We start from the raw sequence: 17,759 nt of genomic DNA, 5'->3' as shown, positions 1-17,759 counted from the left end.
TATAACCTATTTATTATAAAAAAAAATTAAAATTAGAAGTAACATGGTCCTGTGGCGCAACGGATAACGCGTCTGACTACGGATCAGAAGATTCCAGGTTCGAATCCTGGCAGGATCGGTATTGTTTTTTTTGTAACTAAAATAATTTGTAATAATAGAATAATAAAAACTTAAGCAAGAAAATAATGACAAATAAGCAAGAAGAAGAAATTTATTTATTAAAGTGCAATTCGTGTTAATTTTTCATACTTCGAATCCGAATGTGATCTCTGTATCTTTTATTGTGTTACTCTTTTAAATATAATAGGGTAAATATGACGCTTCTAATAATTTTTATCAATTTTTATATATCAAAAAAAAAAAAAATATCTATCTTCTATCTTTATTATATATCGTATATATTTTAGTCTTTTATTTTAATTGTTAGAAACTAATTCAAAAATTGAATGAGATCAAATCGTAATTCGGAAGATACATTTACATATATACACACTCATGCGGTTTGATACACATTGCATATGGCAAATGAATTTATTATATAGCATTCGAAAAACTTCATTATTGATGTAACATCGTAATCTGCGAAAACTCATTACCAACATACGTAACATTACATAGACTGCAAAACCTCATTATCGACGTATGAAACCAATTGCAAACTGCAAAAATCTTATTACCGACGGACGCAACATTGTCTGTTAAGGAACTTTATTACCGACGCACGAAACATGATATATAAAAGCATATGTGTATATATATATACATATATATATATCGCGTAGGTGTAAATAATATAAAAAAAGATTTTGTGGAACGAACGTTGCAGAACATCGGTTGTCATCGTGCAACGTCGACAAAGATCGTGAAGGAACGGGCAGGTCGCGGTGTCACGTGACCCCCACGGCGGCAAGGAGCATGCGTGACCGAGCGAAGTCTTTCAAGGCGCCACCTCGCGGCTAGTCCGATCGCAGAAGTGATCTCGAGGAGTTTTTCGATGGTTGTGCTCGCCCGGGTTTTCACGTGAATTTTTCGAATCTAAGGGATCCCATCGTTAATACAACACCCTGGAAAAATACGTGAGTACCTACGACCCGTTACGCACGAATTTCTTATGAACGGCGATGTAGATGCTACAAACGATCTCCAACAAAATACGAGCGGGACAGACAGATAGAAAGAGAGAGAGAGAGAGAGAGAGATAGAGAGAGAAAGAAAGAGAGAGATAGAGAGGGAGAAACGTTACAGAGAAGGAGAGTGTATACTGTATATATGTGTAAGAGAGAGAGAGGGAGATAGAGTGAGAAGAGCACGAAGAGACGTGTGACGGGTCCTGGCAAAATGGCCGTTCACGATTTACAACAAACGGTTGGCTCGTACGAACGGTTCAAAACGGTCGCACATTTTGACGTGTCGCAATATCATCATCAACGAGCGATTCTGACGCGGGTACGTTAGTTTAACGCTCCTTAATTCATTCGAATCGTCCGATTAAGCAACCATACACGTTGTACGTCACTTCGAATTGATTTTTTTTTGCGAACGACCGCTTGCGTAGTGTGACGATATGGACTCGTCTTTTGGCGAAGAAGTCGAGTGAGAGAACCTTTGTACTATGTTTCGAAGTTTCATCTTAAACACGTGCAGTGTTGTTCTTTGTCCTTATTCTCTTTATTTCATTCTTCCAACACTTACGTGCTTTTATCGAAGAGGTTTCTGTTAAAAACCGCCAGTTTTTGACAGCCTCTGTCTTCGCCTCTTTTCTCCCTCTCTCTTTCTCTCTCTCTCTCTCTCTCCTTCTCTCTCTCCGTTCGTTTTCTAATTCTTTCTTCACGATCAGCTGTTAATCAATCGCATCTTTAAATTTCCAAACTTGTATTAATTGTCGATATATCATCGAAAGTAACAATTTCAAAAAGAAAGAAAAATCTTTCAGACCGCTATGGAAATATTTTTCATCGACGATTGCTCGAAAAGAAATAAGAAGTGCTTCTCGCTTTGAAAAAGAATATTTTGCTTACTGACAGTTTTTAGAATATTATCGATTCAAATTTCACTACCACGAGCATTTTCGAGGTACTGTCTATCTTTCTTCTCTACGTCGTAAAACCGGCGTAAAGTCTCTTGCGAATTTTTGATCGTTAATATATTTATCTCTATCTTTCTCTCTCTCTCTCTCTCTCTCTCTCTCTCTCTCTCTCTCTCTCTTTCTCTTAACATGTTTATCGTGATAGTTATCTTTCTATTATCAAGGACGGTCAATTCTGTCGGTGTCGATGCTCCTCAAACAACGAGTTTGTGATTTCTTCGATTTACTTCAAGTGTTACATATTTACGTGCGTGCGTGCGTGCGTGTGCGTGTCGTGTGTATACACACACACATATATATATATATATATCTCCATGCATACATACATATATAAGTACTTCCAATCACATGCATTTTTGATAAGCACAAAACAATTCAAAGATTGTATCAATCATAAGTATCGATTACACGTAAAAAGAAAAAGAAAAAAAATGTATAAAGAAATCATCATCATCGTCATATTCTTATCGATAAGAAGACATGTAACATTCATTATTTAAGTGATATTTTTATTCTGCAAAGAAGGGATATGTTAATGATATGAACGCGCCTATCGATTATAGTCTTTTTTCTTTTTTTTTTTCTTTTTTTCTTACTAAATGAATTTTAATTCGCGTTACGTCTTGAAGTATGTACAACTCTATCTCTTTCTCTCTTTCTCTCTTTCCTGTGGATTTATTGATCGCTTGGATTTAAGATATTCCCCAAGAGAACGAGTTCTCTCTCGGCCAATCACAGCTCGTGATCAGTCCGATCGTAATGGCGCATATTTATTGGACATTTTATTTTTATTAATTTATTTTTCACTTTTCTTTTCTTTCTTTTTTTTTTTGTTCGAAATGTATCATTGCTCGTATTGAAATAAATAATTTGTATTATTGAATAAAATTCGAGAGATATACACAGATATATATATATATATATACGTAAATAGAATTATTAGCAGAAAATGTAGCCAACAGGTACGAATAGGTGTGTGCGAGGTCAGGAAGGGCAAAGCCTCCTCTCTCGACTTACGAAGATCCCGGAAGCGCGAGCATAGAACTCTTTACGAAGGAAGTAAACGTTCCGCGTTTCGCTGAACAACATTTTCTAACCTTTTCAGAAAGATAACACGTGTATAACTAAATAAATAGATAGATATGTACAGAGAAAGAGAGAGAAGGAGGGATTGAAATACTTTAATACATATTCTAATATCTATATGTATATTCTTTATTGTTATTGAAGTACGTGAGTCATTAAATTTATTCGAATAGTACGAGTAGAGTATGCTTATTCTTGAATTGGTGTATTGAATCGAAAACGATCCTTATTATAAATTCCGATTGAGAAATATATATATACATATATATATAAATATATATATGTACACACACACACACACACACACACATATACATAATATAACGCGCTCGTTGGAATGCGGAAGAATACTCTCGAGTAGTAAGATCCCGTACAACTCGTGCGAAGAAGTTTGTCTCTTCGAGTTTATTTCTTCGATATTTTCTAATTTTCTTCGTTACTAGAGTTCGTATTAGTCGGAGGGAAAGAAGAAACAGAGAAAGAGAGAGAATTCTGGAAGGATATTCTTATTAGTCTTTATCTTTCAAAAATGTCATGAGTAATGCATGAGAAGTGTACTTATGTTATTTACGAAGAACGTTTTGTCCTATTAGTAGATAAGTATAAGTGGCGCCAAATTTAAACGTGATTTTTTTATTTTGTGTCTATCTCTAAGAAAATTTTTTATAACGATGTGCTTCTTCTCTCTTATCAATATATATATAAAATTAATAATCGATAGTATTGATATAATTCGGATATATAAAGTAATATAATATAGAGTATAATTAATAATCGATTAGGCTTCTTCACGTCTAAAAAAAGAAAGAAAAAAAAAAAAAGAAAAAAAGAAGAAAATTGGTAATGCCGATCATGACCTCTTTCGCGAAGTCGCGGTTTGTGAAGTCCGATCGAGAAGTCGGAAAGAGAACGATATGAATATTTGAACGAGAAGCGAAATATACATGTTGCGACGGAGGGGAGGCGGACCATGGGTGATGGTAGTGTATCGATTGGGCGTCGTCGTCGTCGTCGTGGTCGTCGTCGTCGTCGTCGTCATCGTCGTCGTCGTCGTCGTCGTTGGCGGCGGTGGCGGCGGCGGCGGCGGCGGCAGCGGCAGCGACGGCGGCAGCGTCGTTCGAGCGTCGCGACGCCCAATAATGAATACGTCGTAGACGCACCTCTCCTAACTCGCATCCCTCTTGGTGATTGTCAAGGTCCTTTCACTTATTCTTTTCCCTTTCTAAAGCGCAATCGCCTTTTACCTACTACTATATTTCTTTTTCTAACTTAAAAATTTTTAAGAATATTCTCTCTCTTTCTCTCTCTTTCTCTTTCTCTCTCTTTCTCTTTCTTTCTCTTTCTATCTCTTTCTATCTGATGTGATCAGATGTTATTTTGTTGACTTTGACCCTTTTCAATTCTTTTCAATTTTACTCGTAATTCACATCAATGATATTTACTCTTAGAAAAAAAAAAAACCCTTCATTTAATCGGTGAAAGAAAAAGAAAAAAGGAAGTCTTATTAAAAGATAAAGTATAATATACCTGGGAAACAAGTTTTTTCAGTCACTGATCGAATGGGGTGATTGGTATTCGTCTCCCTTATTTTGCGACTTGTTCGACTTACTATCATCGCGTGCCGGTGACGCGTATAGACGTATCTATGTATATATATATATGTACGTGTAATGTACATATCTTTATGTATATATGTGTATGTACATATTCAATTCTTACTGACGCAAATTACTTCCTATATGAATGCGGAATCTAAATGCGAGCCGAAATAATCGGCAAGGTCACTGTCATTCCCTTATGTTCCCTGCACCCCTTTTCTATTCGTGTCAGGATCGTTTTCAATACCGGTTTACTCGAAATGCAATGGCGACCGTATATAGCTTCTCTGTAAGATAAGAGAGGAGATCGAATGAGAAGTACTGTGTTTTATTCATCTACTCTTCTCTTTCTCTCTCTCTCTCTCTCTCTCTCTCTTTATCTTTTTCTCGTTTTCTCTTATTCTCTTTTTCCATTCATATGCTTACGGAACAGGGACAAAGTGGTCATTTCGAAACGGTATTATAATTCATTCGATATGTCCAGTATATCAAAGGAATTCCAATGTCGTAAGCTAATATAGGTAAATAAATGCACGAAGTAAGTAGTTAGCCTAGATGCTTTCACACATACACGTACGTACACACGCACGTACGCAGGCACATAACTCTAGTTCAAATCATACTTCTATTATTTTCAAATGGCGACGTTCTTTTCTATATATACAAAAAAAATGAGTAATTACATGAATATTTATAATGTATGTGTACCGATACTAATTCTTATAAACATCGTGACAATTATCGTTGGTTTCTTGATACCTTATGTTTTGAACGTGGCTTGGAATAATCTCTTTCCCTCTCTCTCTCTCTCTCTCTCTCTCCTTGTTCACTCATTCGCTCTCGCTATTTCTCTTATGAGCCTTCACTCGGTCGGTACTCCACTTATTATAACCGCCCCCTTTCACTTTCGTACCTTCTTCGTACCTCCCGCGAGGAGAAGTATTATCGACCCGATTTAAATCGATCGTTCATGCCGATGACGCGATAACGAGTACTTTCTTTTCGCGTTGACCACTGACTTACTTATACATTTCCGAACTAGATCAATTTCATTTTTCTTTTCTTTTTTTTTCGTTTTTCCCCCCTAGATTTTATCGAAGGAAAAAGAAGAGATTCTTTCGCGCAGAAACAATATTACTTATCTTTATCTTCTGCGGTCTCTTTTCTTTTTTCTCTCTTTATTTATTTTCTTATTTATTCGTTTGTTTGTTTTTATTATTTATCTTTTTTATGATTCTCCTCCATTTCCCATTACGTTCATTAATTAATTCATTCTTGTTGTATTACAGGCAATGCTGAGAGCAGGGCACTGAACAAAACAAGAGCTGACTGGAGAATCTAGTCGTGCTCAACCGAATTATTATCGAAAAATCCAGTAAGGCAACAAACAATCGAAGGATCATGAAAATGGTGCTGTCTCAACGTCAGAGGGAGGAGTTGTAAGTTATTAATAATATTCTCTCTTCTCATTTCATCTATTTTATATTTCATATATTTGAGGAAGGTCCATTACGTTCAAATTGGACGTTAGCGAGCTTAAAATTAGAAAATGTATAGATATGCCGCCTCAACGTCGGAGGATGGATTTGTAAGTTTTTGACAATGTTCTCTCCTCTCGTCTGTCTATTTTATATTTCATCTAATCGAGGACGAGCCATTGTTACATTGAAATTGGACGTTAGTAAGCTTAAAAATTGAAAAACTATAGATGTGCTGTCTCGACATCAGAGGATGGAATTGTAAAATATTGACGATATTCTCTCCTCTCATTTCCGTCACTTTATATTTCATTTGTTTGAGGACGATCCATTATTACGTTCAAATTATAGACATTAGTAAGTTTAAAAATTGAAAAACTATAGATTTACTGTCTCAGAGGATGATGGATGATTTGTAAGTTATTGACAATATTCTCTTCTCTCATCTCGTCCATTTTATATTTCATCTATTTGTGGATGACTCATAGTTACATTCGAATTGGACATTAACAAGCTTAAATATTGAAGAACAATACAAAGAAGGAAGCATTTGGAATCGAAGTTGGTTGATAGCATTCAGAGTCCTTATAAAATGTCAGATTATTGAATTATTCGAAAGTGCTACAACCTTAGCCCTAATACTTTAGAGTCTCTTAGAAGATTTTTCACATTATAGTGGGGCCAGGACGGGGTACCGGTCTGCCTTTATATACGGCTTCGCACGGTGCAGTATTTCAGGCTGTTGTTTTAAAAGAGAGAACAATGCCTTTCTCCGGAGTAGGCGAGCTGTAGTAGTTTCTCGCCTCCTTCTGTCTTTCCTGCCATCGTCCTATCTCTCTCTTTCGTTCATTCTGTCTATGCAGTTAAATGAGAAGAGAAAGAGAGAGAGAGAGAAAGAGAGATGGAGAGTGGGGGTGGTTGCACGCTAGTGCGTGCAGACGGTGGCCTGGATCAATCGAGGAAACCTGCCACTACGAAGGAGAAGGAAAACGAGACCGTATTCTCTCCCTTTTTTAACCCTCTACGTTCTTAGTTTCGCTTGCGTTAAAAAGAGAAAGAGAGAGAGAGAGAGATAGAGATGACTAGTTCGAATCTATAAAAAAAAATTAATCAGATAATATTTAATATAAATGGATGAAATAAATCACGATCAGTTTATATATACCATTGCATTAAATTGCATCAATTTCTAATGTTTTCTCCGTCGACCGATTGGTCACACGGTCGACGTAACCTTCATCTTTAATTTCGATCAGAGAATCAATCGATACGTAAGAGAGAGAGAGGAGAGAAAGAGAGAGAGAGAGAGAGGAGAGAAAGAGAGAGAGAGAGAGAGAGACTATTTCCGATGACGTCAAATTAATCGTAGATCCGCGCTAGGAGAATAGCCGAAGGGTAGTCAGTTGGAAGGGAAAAATATTGAGGAGGGGGTGGAGTTCAGTGGAGTGGGGTGGGGTGGGGTGGGTTGGGGGGAGAGATAGTAGGGAATAGTCTCGAGCAAGCGCAGTATACACGATCGATAACGTGCGAAATGAGTCGGCGTGGCTCAGCGAACAGCTAGGCAGCAGCAGGACGAGCGAGAAACTGAGACACGTACACGGGGGATGAAGAGGAAGAGAGAGAAGGAGAGAGAGAGAAAGATGAGGGGGAGAAAAGAGGAAGAGAGAAACTAGTCGAGGGACGAGAGATTAAAATGAGGCAGAAAAGGAGAACTTGCGCATCGATTCGTGTCTCTCGTTACATTCATACATTTTTCTATTTTCTTTTTTCTTTTTTTCTTTTCACTTCTTTTCCTCGTTCCATTTCATTCTTTTTTCTCTCTTCATCCTAAATGTAATTGACTCCCTAGACCTTTCTTTTTTTATTTATTGCTATGATTCTTTTCTTTGTACGCATGGTTGCTCTAAAAACTTATATATCTCATCGCAATCATCGAAGTATGAATCGAATATTTTTATTCTCCCTTTCTCTCTCTCTCTTTCTCTTTCTGACTGTTCGCAAAGAGAAATTCACTGGAAATCTTATGGAATATCTTGGTTTGTTTGGAATAAGATTTCTGAATAAATAGAAATGTCATTTTTAGTTTCGCATTCTTCACACTCTTAGAGATTATAAGTGACGTAAGGTATTCTATGACGTCAGCGATAATCCTGATCTCTCTCATATTCTCAAATAAGTATCGAGCAGATATTATCTTTTCTTTATTATATATATCTTTGAAAATCTAACGATGAATACGTTTCGATGATCTTTTCTCAGAAGTAACATGGTGTATACAGAGATATTATCATATATATTGGGTCGACCAAGAAGTAATGTTAAAATTTGATATATCTTATATGTAAATGAACAACGTTACAGTATACTATAAAATAATATTTTAAATTTTCAGTAAACATTTCAAAAAAAAAAAAAAAAGCTAAATGTGCAGCCTTTCTTTTAGATATAAAATATGTGTTAAAAATTGCGACATTATACATTATAGGCCAATCTAATACATACATACATATATGTATAAATATACATATATATCTATACAATACACATGTCAATACGCCTATTTCCTCGATCTTTAAACTTTACATGCCGCGTTGAGGAAGATACGCATATATACATACGCACGTGGAGAACGGTGAAAAAATAAATAAAAAAAAAAAAAAAAGAAAAAGAAAAAAGTGATGACACATATGTACATATGTATAACGTAATAGCATACATTGCTAACGGTGAGACAGGTGAATAGAGACAAATGTAACCGACTTAAGGTCTTTCACCCTATGTGCCTGACTATGTCTATCTTTCAATCCCTTTCCCACGTATATTCCAACCTGCAAGTTTCTTCCATTGTGTTCACGAACGTTAGCATTAACCATCGACGACTACGACGTATAAATGGCTTTTCTGTACCGTTATATACGTATATAATGTTGTTGGCATCGTAAATGTGAAAATATTAAATGTTAATTCTATTTGTATAGAAATGTTAGAGTATGACCTTAAAATAATATTTATGCGATCAAAAAATAATTACAAATAATTAAAAATTTGTTATTGAATTGAACAATATCTCTTTTTTCGTATATAGAAATAAGGCGATCGCAGATTACCTTAGCACCAATGGATATCAAGATGCATTGGAAGCATTTAAAAAAGAAGCCGACATGCCGGGAGAGGTCGAAAGGAAATACGGAGGTCTCCTCGAGAAAAAATGGACATCGGTCATACGATTACAGAAGAAGGTAATTTAATTTTCGTTCGATAGGACAATGATTCCCCCTTCTTTTTTTTCTTTCTTTTTTTTCGCATCGAATCGATAAATCAATCCAAATGGATGATATTGTTAACGCTTTATGCGATATATCTTTCATTAATTATTATTATTATCCGTATTTATAGGTAATGGAATTAGAATCGAAGCTCTCAGAAGCAGAAAAAGAATTCATCGAAGGTGCACCAACGCGAGGTAAAAGATCGCCATCTGAATGGATACCGAGGCCGCCAGAGAAATTTTGTCTTACTGGACACAGAGCACCAATTAATAGAGTTATTTTCCATCCTGTATTTAGTCTTATAGTATCCGCTAGCGAAGATGCCACCATAAAGGTAAATAATAATAGAAATATATGTGCGAGCAAAATGTTTTGGGTTTTTTCTTTTTTTTCTTGTATCATTTTCTTTTCTCTTTCTTTTTTTTAAATAGAAGAAACTTTAAATGAGGGGAGAAAGGTTATAATAAATGTATATTCGTTTGATTCAAGGTATGGGATTTTGAAAGCGGAGAATTTGAAAGAACATTGAAAGGCCATACTGACAGCGTACAGGATATCTCATTCGACGTTTCGGGAAAGCTATTAGTTTCCTGCAGCGCGGACATGTCCATTAAATTGTGGGACTTTCATCAATCTTTCGCATGTGTCAAAACTATGCAAGGCCATGATCATAACGTAAGCTCTGTAGCATTTGTTCCGCAAGGTGATTTTGTAGTAAGCGCCTCTAGGGACAAGACGATCAAGATGTGGGAGGTGGCGACGGGTTATTGCGTAAAAACATTGACGGGTCACAGAGAATGGGTTAGAATGGCACGAGTTAGTCCCTGTGGCGAGCTCATTGCTAGCTGCTCAAACGACCAAACAGTGAGAGTGTGGCATATAGCAACGAAAGAGACAAAGGTATATAATATACGATTTTTATTGCGTTATTAAATCTCTTATCTTATAGCAACATACCCTGCTTATAAATTATTTTACCAAGTAAAAAAACATTACGACATTTTCTTAATAAAGGTCGAACTAAGAGACCATGACCACGTCGTTGAATGTATCGCATGGGCACCAGAAAGTGCAAGAGCATCGATCAATGCAGCAGCAGGAGCGGATAATAAAGGAGCCCACGAAGGTCCCTTCCTTGCGTCCGGTTCTCGAGATAAGACCATTCGCGTTTGGGATATTGGTGCCGGTGTATGCCTTTTTTCACTTCTCGGACATGACAACTGGGTACGCGGAATCGTTTTTCATCCTGGTGGAAAGTTCATCGTCAGTGCTTCTGACGACAAGACACTCCGAGTATGGGATACGCGTTATAAGAGGGCGATGAAAACCCTCGAAGCGCATGTTCATTTTTGCACCTCTGTCGGTAAATATAAAGATTCTTTTTTTTTGTTTTGTTTGATATTTCAGAGATTTTATACTTAACGAGATACATTTGTCCCTGTCAAATGCGGCAAAATTATTTTCTCCGTTTTACCTTTAGATTTTCACAAGAATCATCCATACGTGGTCACCGGTAGCGTAGATCAAACGGTGAAGATCTGGGAGTGTCGCTAGTCACCCAATTTTACAGTTTCTTTGGAACTTCATAAACATGAAGAGCGAAGAAGATAAAACGCGCGTCCAGTTCGATGGAAATGGCCGAAAGAGTAAGCTGCTCCAAAAGCTATCGTACATACACTATTATTAATATTAATTATTATTATTATTATTATTATTATTATTATTATTATTATTATTAATTATTATTATTATTATTATTATTATTATTATTATTATATACACATACGCGTACGACTAAGAGCTCTTTAATTAATTTATAATAAAGTACGATTAGTAATTATTAATATTATATATCGTTTTACGGTAACGAACTGCACTAATCGAGGAGAGTGTACTTGAGGGCAGCGTAACTGCCAAAATATAGGCTCATCTCTCGAGGAGGATATTACACAATTTACAGCACTATTGTGTTTGAACCGAAGGAATTTATTCCTTTAACTAAATGCGAGAACAAAGACAGGATTCTGTATATATTTCTTTCTACGTAGTGCAAAATTTTATGTCAGTGACTGCCTTTTTATACCCCCCTACCCCACCCCAACCTACTCCCTCGTTTTCTCTTATTCCCTTTAAGCCCCAGCCCTATTTCTCTCTTTCTCTTTTTCAGGTATTATCGATATTTATTAAAATATCAGAGATGCGGTACTGAGTATAAAATAAAGGATATTGTCGTCCTCCTCGGTTCATACTCTTTACCATTTCGAACGAATCTCTTTGACTCTTGTAATGGTGATGAAAATGACAACTGTGTCGTCACCTATGAGAACAAGGCTTTGTAATTATTTTATGCACTCTCCTCGACTATTTTTGGCAATTCAAAATGGGATGCTGCTCCATCTTTACTCATATACAAAAAAGCAGTGGCATACCTTGCTGAGTGCAATATATTGAATGCCAACGATTCAACTACCACGGATTAGTTTGAAAACTGTAGTAGGTAGTATGCCATTGAGATACCCTGCTGCATGTCGTCACAGGAGATAAAATCCACTGCATTAGATATTCGATTTGAAACAAATGACACGCACTGTGAAGGGACAATTACCTCGATAAAAAATTCTTCTATTTAAACATCGCTTGTTTTTCAATATAATAACTGCGCAAATATATTCAATATATTGGGAATTGTTTCCTACCAGTGTGATGTTTACTTTTGAGTTGCATAAACGTACTCAAATGTGCACACAGATAAAGTGAATACAATCAGAAAATAAGATATAATATATTGTGCAAATTTAAGTCAATAATATGGCCGAAAGATTAAATATGGACAATTTTTATAATATTTTTGTTCGAGTGGGAAGCACAAGAAAAATGGTTGAACTCTGGTCAAATTTAACGTGTGCTCAAAGTAGAGAATAAAAAAGAAAAATATAAGCTTTTGCTCAGCGCTTAGCATCCAATCAATGTGCATTAATAATAATAACCTATCGAGGACAATTAAGTAAAAAAATGCAAAGCATAGTCAAAGAATTTCCCATCGATTTGACTATATTTATTAAATGGAATGCATATTCATACTGAAGATCGAAAGCGCATAATTCAACGTGTGGGTTCCAAAATGAAAAGTGCTAGTTGTATACTTAGTTTTAACCACTATTAGCAGTAGTTCAGACATGATATAGATGAAGGAAAAAATAGAAAAATAATCGCAATTCAAATGTATGGTTGGACGACACACTGACACATACATATTTTCTTGCATTCGTATGTACTTGCATTTGTATGTAAGTGTACAATATGGATACCATTATGACGATGCTTAATTAAGGGTGATTTTTCAAACAGTACACTGATGTCTGCAACCTTTTCCTACTGTTTCTCCCTTGTTCACCTTTTAATCAGATTTACTCCTGGGAAAAATACCCCTCAATTAATGTGGTACTAAATTATTTTGATGAACAATAAACGAAGTTGTCACTGAGTCGTAAGATCTATATTACCTATATTTCATACTATTCTTAATAATAATGGTTATTTTAATTTAAATAAAACTATCAGCTATGAAAAAGAAATAGTAGAGTAATAATGAAGAAAGAAAGAAGAACTTAAGTGAATATTACCTTCTTATTCCATAGTTTTTATTATTTTCTTACTACCTTTTAGTTCCTTCAAGAAATGCATGGAATTACTTTTAATATTTATCGAAAATACGACACGGTACTGCTTTAAAATGGCATATAATTTCGTAAATAATACACAGAATTTAACTTTTGTATTGTGTGTAATATTTATCTTTGTACTCTAACACGTATCACTTTGCCATTATTTATATGCGAGAAAAAAGAGTTATAGTATTAAGCTGCATCTGTGGATTTTGGTGCACGTTTAACTTGTAAAATCGTGTCGCTTTACTACGTAGTATTTTTAATACCATGGAGAAAATACAAAATCTAGTTTTATTACAACTTACATTCATTTAAGTATCATTTTAATTTAAGCTTTATGCTTTATTCATTTCTCTCATCGGAAAAAAAAACAAAAATATTTATTAAAATATTGAAGTTAAACAAACATATTTTTTATTTTCTTTTTCTTCTTTTATCTTAAGATCACAAATATAATAAAACTTAAATATGCACTATATACATATGTACACATACAATCACATGCAAATGTATATGTATATATGCACTTGATAACAGTATTCCAGAGTGTGATAAAGAAGGGCTAGCAATATATTGTTATAAGCATACAATGAAACTATACGCATATTGAGCACTTAATATTTGTGTCTACGTATGGTTAATGTAATAAAATTATGTTGTAGTTGCTTTTCATGACTCGTTATCTAGCTTTAGTGATTCCATTTTTCTACCAGTTTTAATAATGTTGCAGATCGTAGAATGATAATAAAGTATTATTCATCCTTTATAATATATGTATGTTCTTGAAAATATTTTTAAATTAAATTAATAATTCTTACTCTATTGAGAGGGAGAGGAAGAGGGAGAAAGAGAGAGAGAGAAAGAGAAATAATATTTAAAAACTAAATATAAAAAACAAAAGGATAGAAATAAAATTAATTTTAACATATTGATATCAAAGATATAAAAAATAATTTCAATAATTTATTTATATTGCTAAAAATTTCAATATTTTCATCAGCAGTTCATATTTTAAATTGAAATTTATTAAAACTTTTAAATGTTTTATTTGCTTTATTTGATTATTTAGTAATGTAAATTGCCGTAAGATGGTGCTGTTACTTTTTTACTCTAGAATTTGATATTATTTTAGAAAAAAGAATTATAATATAATAATTTTATCAAGACAACTATATTACTCGCTTTATAAATGTAAAGAGAGTGAAGAATTTTTATTTGTGCATCAAATAATAAGTACGTTTTGTTCATATGCTTAATTGTATTCGACAGTATGGACCAATCAGGAACGTTCTATGGAAACATCAGTGATTATTGAATTACGATATAAATATTTATAGTAATCTACTGATCAAATATATACGGCCGATTTATAAATTAAAATATATGTATACGGATATACATGTAATCACGCATATAAAAATATAAACAATAGTAAAATCAATTTTTTTCAAATAATTTGTTAACCAATCGTAGATGACTACGAATGTTGGAAATGCTTTCAGTGTGGATTTTCCTTTGTTATTCCTACTCTGTTAACGTAGTAAAGTTTCCAACGCGTAACGAATAAAAAGAAAAGAGGAAGCTTCGTATTCATGAACAGTCACTAACACAACAATGTTTCTTCGACCTAACTATTTGTAATGTGTGGTTGTGTTGTCAGTTACACGTGATCATTGTTGTGAAGTAAAGTACATCGTTTCCCGGTATCGATGAATTGAGCCAACGCGCGTAGTCTTTCTTTCCACACAATTGTATTTTATTAAATTAAATATATTTTTCGTTCTCTAGCGTATATGTACAATAAAAATATTTTGTTTAATTTACGTGCGTTTAATAAAAAATATCATATAATGGGTTAATCTTATTCATGTATTTTGTGTGTATTAAATTATTACGTATGTTTTTGTAAAAGTGAAAAAAGTAACACGTAATAATTATTCAAAGATATATTTGTTATTTATACATTGTTCGATTGTTCGAATATCATCAAAAAGATATGAACATGTTATCGCAAGACTCCATATCTTTGTCCTTACCTGATACACAAAACATAGACGCTGTGGCTCTCACGCAGTCTCAAGATTTACCTGTTTCACAACAAAAAACTGTGACTATTTGGGGAAGATTATGTCCAAACAAGCTTCCTTTTAAACCTTTAGGTAAATTTATATTTCCTTTTATATATATATATATATATATATATATATATATATATATAATCATATATATTAAATTTTCGTATAATTAATACGATCAACTTTATTTTTTCAACAGAAATGACTAAGGACGAATATACTCTCGGTCGTGCAGAGAGTTGTGATATTTGTGTGAATTCTAAAGAATTTAGAGCTAAGTGGGTGAGTGTAATAAGTAAAGTGCATTTTAGGATAATCAGAGAATATATTGGTGAAAACACTAATGATTCAGTAGTGTATCTGGAAGATCTTAGTCATAATGGAACTTTTGTTAATAAAGAAAGAGTTGGAAATCGTAAACGAGTAGTATTAGAAAGTAATGATGTGATATCTCTTGCACAACCTTATTTTGCAGGTAGATATTAATGCTTTTTATAATTACAAATGTTTGTATTATATAAACATATAGATATTATTAATTAACAATGTTATATCTTAGTATATATATTCATGAGTACAACTGCATTTGAGGGTAATGAATTGCCTATGGAATTAAAGAGCAAATATGCAGTTTCACGTAAACTAGGTTCAGGTGCTGGTGGAGAAGTAAAAATGGTATTTACTAAAAATGGTTGTAAAAAGTTTGCGATGAAAACTATAGTCAAAGCAGTGAGTAATTCAAATGGATATAAGCACGGTTTAAATGATCCTGAAAAAATCATGAATGAAGTTAGGATTTTGAAAGCTTTGAGGCATGTAAGTTAATACAATAATATTCTTCTTCTTTTAAACATTTGTATTATTAGTTTTGTGAATGAAATTTAATTAATAAGAAAAATCAATATATTATAGCCATGTGTGATTCGTATGGAAGAAATTGTAGATACTCCAAGCACTGTATATATTGTTCTTGAATTAATGGAAGGTGGAGAACTATTTGAAAGGATAACAAGTAGGGGCAGATTAACAGAAAATCATACCAAACTGATATTTTATCAAGTTGTATTGGCAGTTCATTACCTTCATGAATGTGGTATCACCCATAGAGACTTAAAGGTTAGTTATTTGATATATGTAAATATGTGTAATAATATTTTTATATGTATATATTTTTTGTTAAACAATCATAGCCTGAAAATATATTATTGGCAAGCAATGCAGATATAACTTTAGCTAAAGTATCGGACTTTGGTTTGTCAAAATTAGTTGACGCGCAAACCATGATGAAAACATTTTGTGGAACACCAATGTATGTAGCACCTGAGATATTGTTAACGGGTGGACGTGGTTCATATACAAACAAAGTATGACTTATATATTTCAACATTTTTATTTTTAAATGCTGATCTATAATTGAAATATGTTTTACGTACTTATTAATTTTAGGTAGATATATGGAGTCTAGGTGTAATTTTATATGCTTGTTTAAGTGGAGCAGTTCCATTTAACATTACATGTAAAGAAGTTACTTTGCAAGATCAAATAAAAAGAGGACTTTATGGGTTTCCAAGTTCTAGATTTGGACATGTATCGGATAAAGCTATTGATTTGGTAAGAATTAGTGATTTTCGTTTTATTGAATAGGACATTTGAAAAAAAAAGAGTTCGAAAATTTATATGTATACATTTAATGTAACAATACAGATAAAAAAATGTAGAATTATATTAAAAAAAAAAGGTTTGGTTTTTAGATCAAACGTATGATGACAGTAGACCCTAAGAAACGAATTACCATCAAGCAGGTGTTATTACATCCTTGGCTACAAGATCGTTTTATGCGTAATACTGTACATTCATTAATTAATTATGGTAAGGACGAGAACTGCCCTCCTGTAAATTTACTTACAGATGATAGATATAAACATGACACGCATGCAGGTCTGTTGAAACGACCAAGAATAGACTTATAAATATTTTGACTAAATACAGTCTGCTAGCGGGTCTATGTAATTATTAGTACAAATAATGAAGAGAGTATTGACTTTTTTAAAATAAAAGAATTATGTTAATCACGCAAGGAATAGCGTAATACGTTTACCTTTTTCTATTATTAAATGATTTTGTTGTAATATTTGTATGTTTCTTCTATATATAAATAGTACTGGTCTATATAAATATAGTGGTGAATATATATAGTATGTAATATAAAAAACAAATTTACATGCAACAAATAATGCAATCACATTTTTCATTAACAACATACGTGCTTGTATATCCGTGATTTATGCTGTTGATTTTTGCAATAAGGATTTATCTGTGATTTCTAGTTCATGTATTTTATTTTGACTCATTATCATGTCAATTGAAATATGTGTTAAGATTCTGACATAGAAGGTGACTTTTATCTCTAACATTTTGTTATCTCTATTTTGCATATATTTTTAATTAATTCAAAAGTTTGATCTACTTTATAGTGGTTTTCTTTCATCGTGACAATAA

General features: G+C 33.6%; 2 protein-coding genes and 1 non-coding gene across 4 annotated transcripts; all 3 read left to right on the top strand.

Annotated features, from left to right (window-relative positions):
• The first annotated feature begins 45 nt into the window (after positions 1 to 45).
• On the top strand, positions 46 to 118 carry Trnar-acg (transfer RNA arginine (anticodon ACG)). Its single transcript has one exon. It is a non-coding gene; the product is annotated as a tRNA-Arg (tRNA).
• A 790-nt stretch (positions 119 to 908) lies between these two features.
• Positions 909 to 13,001, top strand: LOC127062305 (lissencephaly-1 homolog). Of its 2 annotated transcripts, none has more exons than XM_050990267.1 (7): positions 909 to 1,076; positions 6,060 to 6,209; positions 9,334 to 9,487; positions 9,645 to 9,851; positions 10,007 to 10,417; positions 10,532 to 10,880; positions 10,998 to 13,001. In XM_050990267.1, the coding sequence occupies exons 2-7, from the start codon at positions 6,172 to 6,174 to the stop codon at positions 11,069 to 11,071; spliced, it is 1,233 nt and encodes a 410-aa protein (XP_050846224.1). In that variant the 5' UTR covers positions 909 to 1,076; positions 6,060 to 6,171; the 3' UTR covers positions 11,072 to 13,001. The 2 variants fall into 2 exon arrangements, with proteins under 2 accessions (XP_050846224.1, XP_050846225.1); XM_050990268.1 differs by lacking the exon at positions 909 to 1,076 and adding an exon at positions 1,279 to 1,446.
• Positions 13,002 to 13,151: 150 nt separating this feature from the next.
• LOC127062302 (ovarian-specific serine/threonine-protein kinase Lok-like) lies at positions 13,152 to 17,238 on the top strand. The gene is made up of 7 exons (XM_050990260.1): positions 13,152 to 15,344; positions 15,460 to 15,735; positions 15,820 to 16,076; positions 16,173 to 16,376; positions 16,451 to 16,624; positions 16,707 to 16,871; positions 17,012 to 17,238. Exons 1-7 carry the CDS (start codon positions 15,182 to 15,184, stop codon positions 17,228 to 17,230), a joined length of 1,458 nt encoding a protein of 485 aa, XP_050846217.1. The 5' UTR covers positions 13,152 to 15,181; the 3' UTR covers positions 17,231 to 17,238.
• The last annotated feature ends 521 nt before the right edge of the window (positions 17,239 to 17,759 follow it).

The sequence above is a fragment of the Vespula vulgaris genome, chromosome 3 (assembly GCF_905475345.1).
Source record: "Vespula vulgaris chromosome 3, iyVesVulg1.1, whole genome shotgun sequence".
In the NCBI taxonomy this organism is placed as follows: Eukaryota; Metazoa; Arthropoda; class Insecta; order Hymenoptera; family Vespidae; genus Vespula; species Vespula vulgaris.
This window is presented reverse-complemented; position numbering and strand designations above follow the sequence as displayed.